This window comes from Danio rerio, chromosome 4 (assembly GCF_052040795.2).
Source record: "Danio rerio strain M-AB ecotype USA chromosome 4, GRCz13ab, whole genome shotgun sequence".
NCBI classification, from domain to species: domain Eukaryota; kingdom Metazoa; phylum Chordata; class Actinopteri; order Cypriniformes; family Danionidae; genus Danio; species Danio rerio.
The window spans coordinates 60540324-60552667 of record NC_141024.2 but is presented as its reverse complement, the minus strand read 5'-3'; the positions used below and the strand labels follow the sequence as shown (position 1 = coordinate 60552667).

General features: G+C 40.1%; 2 protein-coding genes and 1 pseudogene across 3 annotated transcripts in view; 2 read left to right on the top strand and 1 right to left on the bottom strand.

Moving 5' to 3' along the window:
• The window catches only part of LOC141381800 (uncharacterized), an 887475-nt gene that overhangs the window by 81173 nt on the left and 793958 nt on the right, over window positions 1–12344 (bottom strand). The gene's annotated exons all lie outside the window — the stretch shown is intronic.
• Window positions 1–12344, top strand: part of LOC147845122 (uncharacterized) — a 67079-nt pseudogene that overhangs the window by 14827 nt on the left and 39908 nt on the right. The window lies entirely within an intron of this gene.
• Window positions 2572–12344, top strand: part of LOC137491131 (uncharacterized) — a 246740-nt gene continuing 236967 nt past the window's right edge. The window contains exon 1 of the mRNA XM_087250143.1: window positions 2572–2686. Within this exon, the coding sequence (XP_087106269.1) occupies window positions 2634–2686 (53 nt within the window). The 5' untranslated portion in view covers window positions 2572–2633. The remainder of the gene's footprint in view (window positions 2687–12344) is intronic.

The following is a 12344-nucleotide window of genomic DNA, read 5'->3' as shown; positions in this document are numbered from 1 at the left end:
GGAGGCCAGCTAGTGTGTGCTGTGCAGGTAATCCTCACTCCTCTGACCTCTAAAGGTGCTCTAGCGACAGACACTAGAAGCCATGGCTTTTAGCCTCCTTGGTAGAGCACCTGACTCCCATGCGGAAGGTTGCTGGTTCGAATCCAGCTCGGAGCGGGTTGGGTGGCGTAGAGCCGGCAGGGGTTACAGATAGTTGTAAAAAAATACACTTTAGTATGGTTACAAACCTTTTTACTATAAATTACTATTGTATTTTAATTTAATTACTGGTGTGTGGGACAGGTGCAGTGCTGTGAAACAGTAGAAATGCATGTAATCGACGCCTAATCTTTTGCTGTACACTTTACTAACCCATGAGGGTGTTTAAACCTTTGATTTAAAATGTGAAGCAGTCACGTGGGTATAGGCGATAGTGAAGCTTCGGACGTCACTGATCACGTGATGATGGCAGAACGAATCAAGCTCCCGTACACTGCTTCACTGCGAGATGTATCGTTTTTTTTTTTAAACATGCTTTGAAGCCTCGACACACAACATCACATCGCTAGTGTTTCCTTATTTAAGCTCTTTGTACACAGTTTATAAGCTACATTTTAATCTTTGAATTTAAAAAAATAATAATTACTATTTCACTATGACAGGGTGGACATGTTAAGCTTGACAACATTCAGTTTCAAACACAACATGAGGGAAAAAAGCAAACATAAGTGTAGATAGTTACTGTGTGCACAGCAGATGTTTTCACCTCCTCTGAAGAAAAGCAAAATGGGGAAGAGGATGCCAATGAGTACATCAGAGGGGTCTTAAAGGGGCATTTACCACATCATGACAGGGTGGACAGCAATTTCAAGGACGCCTGCAAAATGATTAATATAATATTATGAAAATAATATAAAAATTATTAAATTGATTTTGTTCAACAACCTGTTAAAGATAATGAGAATATTTCCAAATCTTTTTAATTTGATCTAATTTACCAACATTTTAGACTTTTAGTTGTCTGAGCAGTGTGTGGACATGGCAAAATCACATCCATTAAATGAAAGAATGACGTAAAAATTTAGAAAAACATATTTCAAAACACTGATGATTCTACCTGCACGTGCGTAAAGGTTTAACCAATTATATCAAAACATCAGAGATTCTTTATTGCACATTATGTCCATATAATATTGTTAAATCATGGGACATCAAAGGCACTTTTTAGTGATAATGACCAAGCTAGTGAAACTAAAACATGAAGTAGTAATGGGTACTTTTATACTTAAAGGGCACCTATTTTACCCATTTTCAGCATTTGATATAATTTTGTGTCTCTAGAATGTGTCTGTAAAGTTTCAGCTCAAAACACCCATCAGTTTATTTGTTATACCTGTTAGATTTCCTGCTATACACACTTAGTCTTAGTGGATTAAACAAGTCTTTTAAAATTGTCTTCAAAATGTTTAGAGTAAAGGTTTTGATCAACTCCAAATACTGAATATGTATATATATATATATATATATATATATATATATATATATATATATATATATATATATATATATATATATATTTATTTATTTATATATATATATATAATTATATATATATATATATATATATATATATATATATATATATATATATATATATATATGTATATATATGTGTGTGTGTGTGTGAGAGAGTGTGTGAGAGAGAGAGAGAGAGGGAGAGAAAGTGGAAAACGAGCGAGAAATGTATCAAGAAGTCATGACTGCAACAGCAAGTAGCAAAAAAAGCGAAACAAAAGAAAAGACTTTTATTTTGGCGTGATGTGACGTCATAAGTCTGCGCCGCTCTTGCGCTGGATTCAGCTGGAGAAAGGTTTGTTTTAAAGCGTTTACACTTATATAAAGCGATTGATTAAAGTTTTAGGCTTTTTTCATCTGATGCTAAATTATGCTGTTAATGCATAATGCTGCTGTTGACAACATTATTTGAACCTTTTATACTATGTAGTATTATTTTACTCACAGTATTGAAGGCTATTGTTTGAATAAACTAAAGAAACAGAAACAGTGTGTAATAGGTGTTTTAATGAAGGTTTAATTGATTAAATAGCATAATGTCATTCCATTCTAAATATACATCACTATGTATGAGAAACGGAGTAGTAGTTTTAATCAGCTCATTCTTTATAGCTCTGACTATAGAGGTAAAGTTGGTTTTATATTCACACATTCGTTCATTTATAAGTCTCTATTGTTCACCATGTTACTTTGAATATTCGATTTGAATTAGCATGCAAGTATGACTACTAAACACAATTCTTTATTGGTTTGTGAACAATGTTGTACTTTGATAGTCATTGGCTGCTAATATGATTTCACTGTTTAGAGTTTGCAAATAATACTTTCATGAAGTTATATTATTAAGAGAAAAGTCTGATTGTGCAAATATAAAACCAACTTTACCTCTATGCTTGGACATACCTGATTTCGTTTTTGTTACTGTTGAAGCAAGTGTTGAAGAGAAGTTATTTTATTTCTGTTAATTTTTTTTACTTATTTAAACAGGACATTTTTATTGTTTTGTTCATTTTAAACAGGATAAAGTGTCCAAACACAGAGAAAAAAATCCTGCTGAAGCGACTGATCTCCACACTGTTATGAAGATGGCGTTTATTAAACTGGAGAGTGAAGATGTGAAGATTGAAGAAACATTCACAGTCAAACAGGAAGATCTGCAGGAACAAACAGGTTGGTTTTCATTCTCAAACACCAACTCGGTCATATAGAGGTAAAGTTGGTTTTATATTCGCACATTCATTCATTTAGAAGTCTCTATATTGTTTACCATGTTAATCAAGCTCTTATGGACCGTTTCCACTAAGTGGTTCGGTTTGGTACGCTTTTATGGCCGTTTCCACTGTTAAAAGGCGTATCGAACCAAACAGTACCGTACCACTTTTTTGGCACCCTTTCGAAAGGGTCCCAAAACACTAAGGCCGTACTCACACTAGGTAAAGTTGCCTCGAACCGGGCCAAAGCACGCTTGTCTCCCATCCTGTCTGCCCCGACGGCCCGCACTCACACCACAAACGGGCCTCGGCACGCTTACGTCATCACTGCTGCGCTGTTCAGTGAGAAGCGCTCTCTCAGCAGCACAGTGGAGATTTCTCTAGTTATATCGTTTCAGTCGTTTGATATGCAGTGACATGCAGTCAAATATTTCGCCAAACAGTCCTTAGGGATGCGGTGACACGCAGTCAGATATTTCGCCGAACAGATCCGCCACTTTTGGCGCTCATAAACAATCATAAAGCTCTCGTGCTGCAGGAATGAGGAGGTCTGCTGAAGCCGCGCAGCTGTCGTGCTGTAAGGAGTTCTCGTCTTTAATAAACTACGGCAGTTTGCGTTCACTGAACAGTAAGAATGATTAATAAATCCATATGAAACACTCCCTTAAAAGTCATGTCTTGCTTTCAGTTTTGGGCTTTGGCGTGTTTTGTACTCACACACAAGCGTACCGCGCCAAAGCCCAAGTGAACCGCGCTCAGGCCCACCTCTTCCAACCGGGCCAGGGCCAGCCAAGTGAACCGTGCTTGAGCCTGATTCAGCGCACTCACACTTCTCAAACGATCCGGGAAAGGGGCCTGGGCACGGTACGGATGGCATAGTGTGAGTAGGCCCTAAAAGGCGGAGCTAGACGCGCAGCTGAACGCTATTGGTTTACAGAGATACGTCATTCGTAGACACAACAAGCCAGAATCTAAATAACGGACCCGCCATGTTTAAAATACACAGCGAGAGATTACAGCGGAATTATAAATACATATGCAGCCATGGTCGATCCGGGCTCAAACAAACCCTGTCGTCATCTTGATAAACAGCCACAAAGCCATGGAGAAGAGCGGATTTACCCTGTGCCGCATAGTTTTTTACGAGCCGGTCTGAAGCCCGAGTGGTTTCGCATTCTTCCTTGTGCTCGCCGCGCGTCTCTATCTGAAATAACAAACTTCTTGAGCTGATAATAGTAACATGCGCTTGATTATTGACAAGCTTTGGAAACCCGATCCTGTGAGAAGCTGACAAACGCGGGACACATTCTGTGACACAATCAGAAAGAAAAGGACAAACGCGGGAGTGGAGCGGGGAAAAAAGGTGAAGCCAAGGAGCAAGTAATTTCTTCAGCAAATGTGAACAAACTGCCTTGTCTTAATCTTTATTATCACCTTTTATGCCTAGTTCAGACTGCGTGATTTTAGCCCCGATTTTGGCTCGCCGACAGGTTTTGAGAAATCGCCGACAAATGCCTGAAATCACAGGCAAATCGCCGCTCGTGCACGTGAGTGACAATCACACAGTATGAACTTTCAAAGACGCGATCTGAGAGAATCGCCGATGCCTGTGAGATATTTGGCATGCTATATATCTGGAGCTGTCGGCGATTCAAATCATGCCGTGTGAATTGAGTTTTGACTGAAAATAACATCAGCCATCGCCTACAGCCAATGAGAGAGCAGCTTTCACTTGTGTGTGCGTGTGTGTATACCTGCTGCAGGCCAGCGGGAGGCTGGGGGAGAAGGTAAAAGCGCTCTTTTTCAGTTTATTTGGACCCACGAAATGGAGGAAAAACTAGTGGAGGTTTGACTGAATTCAGGAGCAACCGTGTCTGTTTGACGTTTCATACAGAAAGAAATTAGTTTATTATCAACGTTGAGGAGAAATTGCTAATTCCCTTTAAACCCAGGTGAGCAAACATGTACATGTTCTACCCCATTAAAGGCTTCTTTCTCATTATGTAGTTAATAACAAAAGATATACTACGTGTTTTTGGCTGTGAGACGTAGTTTGGACGAAGTTGTCGGCGAATCTTCCTATAGTAAAGTCATGCAATGTGAATGTCCCAGTCGCCGATCCATCTTGCAGTGTAAACAAAGCAGCGACGAAACACAAGCCCAGACAGTCAAGCAGTGTGAAAACATCTGTGACACGACTACTTTGAAAATCATGCAGTTTGAACTTGGCATTAGACTAATATGAACTGGGAATGATGGAATGACTCTCTAACAGAGGCTACATGTGCTGCTGAATATTACAGACACATGAGAGGTTTTCACTAACTGGAGGCTATACTCAGGGCCGGCGCGTCCATAGAGGCGACCTAGGCGGCCGCCTAGGGCGGCAGTATAGAGAGGGCGGCATCCTCCCTTACCACCCGCGTCCTCAGTTATGTCTGCGACACCTCCCTCACCACCCGCGTCCTCAGATATATTCGCCCATAGACGACAGAATAGAGAGGGCGGTCTCAGCGACACCTCCATCAGCACCCGCGTGTTCTCAGTTATATCCGTGCATAGGGCGGCAGAATTGAGGTCCGCGACACCCGCACGTCCTGTTACATCCGCGCATTGGGCGGCAGAATAGAGAGCGCAGTGTCCGCGATACCTCCCTCCCTCCCTCCTTCCGCGCATAGTGTGCTGATCAAGAGGTCTGCGACACCTCACTTCATTTTCATAAACGGTCACTTTCATTTTCACATTGGGGTTGAGGGCAGCATGATCGTCCTCTGCCTAGAGCGGCAGTTCAGCTTGCTCCGGCCCTGGCTATACTTTGTGTTGTGTTGAACCTAATTAAGGATGAAATGTCTGCTTTGTGTAGTTCTTCTGTAGTTGGTAACATATCGGAGACTATAAGGGTCTGTATGTGTTCATATATCTTCATTTATTTATTTACTTTATATAATTACAGACGTTACAGTAGGCTATTTCGCACCGTCATTGATCTGCAGTTATAATCAACTAATATTCATAGAAAAGTTAGTAATAAACATTTATACAGAAATATTTATGTGTGTAAAGCATCTGTTTTGTGAGAAGTGCTTTTCATATGATATGTGAACGACCTGTGCAGCTTTACTGTAGACATTTTCTCGAGCGAAAATGACGTCGACTGAAACTTTGTCATACACCACGCCCACCAAAAGGGTACCCTTGGTAGTGGAAACGCAAGCCTGATAAAGGTGACCCGTACCGACCCGAACTGTATTATACTGTACCAGTCAGTGGAAACGAGCCATTTGGTCCAGGGTCAAAACCAAATTTTTAAGCACTGTAAATGAATAGATATACTCAATTCTTTCAAATGCCTTATGGGCATCTAAAGTAATTAAGTCCTCTGGATTGGTATTATTTTAGGTAAATAAGTAATATTAAATAAGCAACAAAGGTTGTAAGATAACTGTCTCCCAACAATAAAACCAGTTTGATCTGGGTGAATTATCTTTCTCATGACTGACTCCACTCTGATTGCCAACACTTTTGGCAGGATTTTATACAGCAGAGTGAGCTGATCGGATGATAAGATTCACATTACAGTGGATCCTTACTCTTTTGAAGAAGTACTGTTATAGTGATTCCGATACAAGAGCTTTAGCAAATACCTTGCACAACAGGGGTGTTAACTTGGCACAAAACTTCTTATAAAACTCAGCCGGGACGCCATCAGGGCCTGGTGCTTTTCTGATTTTTTTTTTTTTTTTTTGTATTTTTAATTTTAGAAGGTGTTAAAATTCCTTCTTTTGTCAACTGATCTAAATCACAGAGGGATGGTAATTCTTAATAATTAAAAAAGCTCTCAATACATTCAATTAAGTTTACCTTAGAGCTGTAAAGAGTTTTATAGAAGTTTTTAAATTGATCACTAATACCCTGTTTAGTTCAGTTCAGTAATAATACTGCCATCATCCTTACTAACTGCTACTTTAACGCCAGCTGCTGAGGATTGTTTCAGTTGGTAACACAATAACCTGCCAGCTTGTTCACCATGTTCATAATGAATCTGGCGTGATCTTATGTGGAGATCCTCAAGGAGTCATTCCGCTTGCAGAATAAGTATTTTTTTAAGAAGCTCTTCAGAAGATGATGTTGAGTGTAGCTGATCAATTGTATTAATTTTTTAGATGCCATTGCCGATGGCCGACAAACTTCACAATGCTGGGCCTGCATCACGATCCATCGCCCCGCCCCACATTTATATTGATATATAACTTATTATTTGCATGTCATCGTAATAGCAATAACAGTCTTTTTATGAGCTGTGTTAAATGTTACTTATAGCTGCTGCTTGCAAGGCTGACAGCATCGTGAGGATTAAATGAAGAGTTATACAATACCTCTCGCGCTTAAATGTGTAGATTCAGTGCCAAACACGGTTACCAGCGGACTTAAAGCCACTAGAAGTCTTTTATCCACTCTTGGAAAAGTGTAAATGGTGGATTAACATTCAGCACATGATTACTAATAAGATGAGCCATTATTAATAACTTAAGGTAAACCTGTCTGTTATTTTCATTCTCTCATCTTCAGTGCCTCACATTTTCGCAGCTGTAGCTCCTATCATCTGAAGGCAGAAGGCATTGACTGAGTGACTGACAGCTGATATTAACCAATCATTTGCATTCAGTTGTAGAGCAGTGAGCCAATAAATAGAGCACAAAGGCGGGGCTAGCATTGCAGGCTTTTTTACTTCAAGTTCACATAACAACTGTTTTAATCTGTTCCTGGTGCTGCGTTTGGCGTTTTTAGGTGCAAATATGCATTCTGCATAAATGTCTCCTAAATCTGCGCACGCGGTGAGGATTTTACAGTAAAAACAAATGTATGCACTACAGTGAACTACAACCGTACTCTATCCTCCTCCACCAGCTGTAGGAAAAGCCATTCACTCTTTTTTTAACTAGTGACATAAGTATTTTCTTTCTCATTTGTGTTTAAAGGTCTTTAGATTTTGGCTTGATGTCTAGCTTTTGAAGCTCTTTTGGTCTACTTCACTTTGTCAGACAGGTCCTATTTGGGTGATTTCTTGATTGCGAACGTGTGTGGTAGTAATCAGGGGCCTCATGTATCAACGCTGCGTACGCACAAAAACTTTGCGTACGCCAGGTTTCACGCTCAGAATCGCTCACGTTTGGATTTACTAACAATGAACTGAACGTGGGAATGTGCGCAGCTTCACGGCAGCTTTCTGGCTGGCGTACGCACATTTTTTGTGCGTGTCTGTTTTATTTCCATTGGCGACTCCTAGAGGCAGTTGTGTTAAATTCCTCTCTACAAAGTGTCTGAGCCTTGCAATGGCAGCTGTATGAGACGGGTTCAGCAGGTATATAAGGTTTCCATACCATACATTTGACCAGCTAAACATTAAAGCACAATTTGCAGCAGTCGCCTGTTTTCCAATGTAATCTGAGCTATCTACTGCACACACATTACTATAAAGACTCTATCTGAAGATGAATTTGCAAGCGTGAATCAGAAACATTTCCATTCAATAAATGTGCAAATAAAATATGATGCTTATTGATATGAACTTATTGATGATTCCTACTTGTCTTTCTCGTGATAAATAGTTGGCAAAATCTGATATGTAGCGGGGGAAAAAACAAGAAAGAGTTCATCAAACGCTGGATTCGAGCCGAGATCATGCTCGAACGTATCAATTCATGATCACAAGCGTCTTACGAGTAGCGCCATTGAAACTGTTAAACGTCCTGCACCATTTTACAGATATAAACCACACTATTTCTTTTTTTAATGCACTCAGTGCGATGTTCAAACCCAACTGTGTTGACCGCATCAGCTAAACTCTCCCACTCTATTTTTTTCTTTTGTTGTTAATTCCGGAGAACAAACTTGCAAATAACACCGCTTTTCTCCGGTCTACCTCCGAAAGCAGCACCTCCAATTCACATTCTGTTCAAAGTTTCTCTTTTTGCTTGATTTTGCCGTTGCTTTTTCGTTGGGTTTTTCCATTAGCATAGTCATTAGCATATTCATACGGGGGAGGAGGCAGGGAGGGGTTTTGTGCTCGTGCATGTTGCGCTCAGTTTTACGTTCATTCAGATGTACAAAAGAATATGCGTGAGATTCAGCGTACGCAGTGTTTCATACATCTGAATTTTTTTCTGCGTACGCACATTTACAGCTTTGTGCGTACGCAATGTTTTAGTAAGATTTCCACGCAAGTCTTCGTACATGAGGCCCCAGGTCTGGGTGTGGCTAGAGAACTTGAAGTTGGTGTGATAAATTAAAGTTGTTCTAATGGGAATTTTTTTAAGTGCCTTTTCACTGAGAGTTTTAATGATTTACTAAAAAGTAAACTTATTTTTATTTCAGACCTAATTAAAGACTACGATGAGAGTAAAGAGGAGGAACATCATGTCAAAATTGAGGACAAAACTCATTTAGAGACTGATGGTGTGTTAAAAGTGAGAGACAAGAGTTGTTTTACCTGCACTCAGTGTGGAAAGAGTTTGGCAAGCAAAAGCAAACTAAAGACTCACATGAGGATCCACACTGGAGAGAAACCATTTACATGCTATCAATATGGGAAGAGTTTCAGCAGATCATCACTTTATAGACACAAGAAGATCCACACCGGTAAAAAAACATTTACTTGCACTCAGTGTGGGAAGAGTTTTAACTGCTCATCACACCTTAATCAACACATCAGGATCCACACTGGAGATAAACCATTCAGATGCACTCAGTGTGGGAAGAGTTTTTACTGCTCATCACACCTTAATGAACACATGATGATCCACACTGGAGAGAAACCATTCACTTGCACTCAGTGTGGGAAGAGTTTTAGCAAATCATCGTCACTTTATAGACACATGAAGATCCACACTGGAGAAAAACCATTCACTTGCACTGAGTGTGGGAAGAGTTTCAGCCAATCATCATCCCTTAATCTACACATGAGGATCCACACTGGAGAGAAACCATTCACATGCACTGAGTGTGGGAACAGTTTCAGAAAATCATCATCGCTTTATAGACACATGAAGATCCACACCGGAGAAAAACCATTCACTTGCACTGAGTGTGGGAAGAGTTTCATCCAATCATCATGCCTTAATGTACACATGAGGATCCACACTGGAGAGAAACCTTTCACATGCACTCAGTGTGGGAAGAGTTTCATCCACTCATCACACCTTAATCAACACCTTATGATTCACACTGGAGAGAAACCATTCAAATGCACTCATTGTGGGAAGAGTTTTAGCCAATCATACCTTAAAAAACACATGAAGATTCACACTAGTGTGAGAGAGTATATGTGCTTGGAGTGTGAGAAGACTTTTATTACAGCTGCAGAATTGAAACGGCACCAGAGGATTCACACTGGAGAAAAACCGTACAAGTGTTCACACTGCAGTAAGAGGTTTACTCACTCAGGAACCCTGAAAACACATGAGAGGATTCACACTGGAGAGAAACTGTACAAGTGTTCACACTGCAGTAAGAGGTTTGCTCACTCAGGAACCCTGAAAGCACATCAGAGGATTCACACTGGAGAGAAACTGTAGACATGATCAGTGTGTACTAGGGTTGGTTACCGAAACCCGGTGCCATTTTAGCACCGCTACCTTGATAACCGGTATGTATCGGTATTAAATCAGCATATGAATTTCGGTGCTTAATTTCGGTGCTGCGGCATGAACGTGAGGGGTGCATGAAAAAAGGCACATATAGGCGTTGTGTCACAGCATCACTAAACATTTAATTCTAAACAACTTTGAGGAATACCGACAGCGATATCAGGCAATTGTTATTGTCGCTAGGGAACAGACGCACGCAGTACAGCGCATTTAGCCTGGAACCAGTGGTTTTCGGTGAGCGAGAGCGACACTCTTCAGATCAACATGCGTGATCACGTTCATCCAATTTGCCTAAACTAAGCATTCTAAAGCGTATTTTACAAGCAAGGATTCTTACACAGCAACTGTCTTCACAAAAGTAGGAAACATGTCAAACTTAATGACACATGTAGAACAGATGTAACACATTGATCAAATGTAGTTTTCAGTCACGCTCATGTAAGTCATATTCAACTGATTTCCGTCTTGAACACATGATTTATTTACAACACATTTTTAAACATAATAGTTTAACTAACTCGTTTCTAATATCTAACGTTACTTTTTATGCTGTCAGTGCAGAACATTTTACTAGTAATTTTGCAAGACAGTATTCAGACAAAGTCCCTTTAAGTGTTTATTAGTCTTTTATTCAGATTAAAGGGTAATTTAGACTTAAAGGGGTGGTCCACTATGATCTCATATTTTAAACTTTAGTTGATGTGTAATGTAGCTGTGTGAACATAAACAGCATCTCTGAATGTAAAATGCTCAAAGTACAATGCAAGGGAAGACCTTGATTTTTACAGAGTTAGCTTAGCAAAGCCTACAATGAACGTTTTTTGGTGGACTACAAAAAATACTTCCAAAAAATACTGTGAGATCACAAAAGTTTGTTATTTCGCGTCCCACACTGCACAGGTAAAGGCCGTTGCCAGCGGCGCTGTAACGTTACTGCATTGCAGAGGGAGAAATGCCATCCTGCTGTTTCCACAGAACTTCTCTGTTTCTGTTGTTGGGCTTCCAAATGACACGACCCAAACACAGAAGTGCTTACAGTTCAATATTAATTATATTCCAGAGAACTATAAAATACACAGCAAGCATGATTTGACAAAACGCAGCTTCCAGAATCTCTCCCAGTTCAGTGCTGGATTCGGCTAAAATCTCCTCAAAGATGGAGCAAGGAGACGCTGTGAACTCTGAGTCATGACCTGTAAGTGTTTTTATTTGTTAAAATTGATCATGACATGTACAGCGTCTAGCCTTAACGGTGTGTTGTAGCATAAATGTAAATAACGGGAAATTATATTCATCGCTAACGACTTAGCTACAAATCCATACTTATCAGTCAAACGGCTGTAAACACACACACATACACAAACATACATACACGCACTCTTGGCCAGCATGCGCGTCTCTGTGTGAGATGGCAGTGTGTCTCTTATGTGTGTGCACGACTGCACTGATTGTCTTCAGGCAGCTTTTCCATGCGTTCAACTCAAGACAATAAAGTCGCAAAAGATATGTGAACGAATCATGTTACTTACACAGGCATTTTCCGGATATGCGTGAAAGACATCCTGTAACACATTGATTAAAAAAATTTAAAAATACAGCAATGCTCTCCCAACTGGAGTGTAACAGCAAAAACAAATCAATCCAGGCTCACACGGGTCTCATCTCACATCTTGTGATTTAATCTGTCACCACAGAAAATAACTTAATCCGAGCATGAGAATAAAAAGAACAATAAATATCTTGCGCACATGCACTTCTCATGTTACAGACACTTCATAGTATACACACGTACACACATAAACACACTAAATGGCACAGAAACACTTTTAAAGGAGCCGCATCCCATTTTCACTCGTTACAGACACGTGTTAACTGACTGACTGTTTACACACAACGCGCGTGCTTCTCCGGGCGTGATGTGGAGCCGATCGGC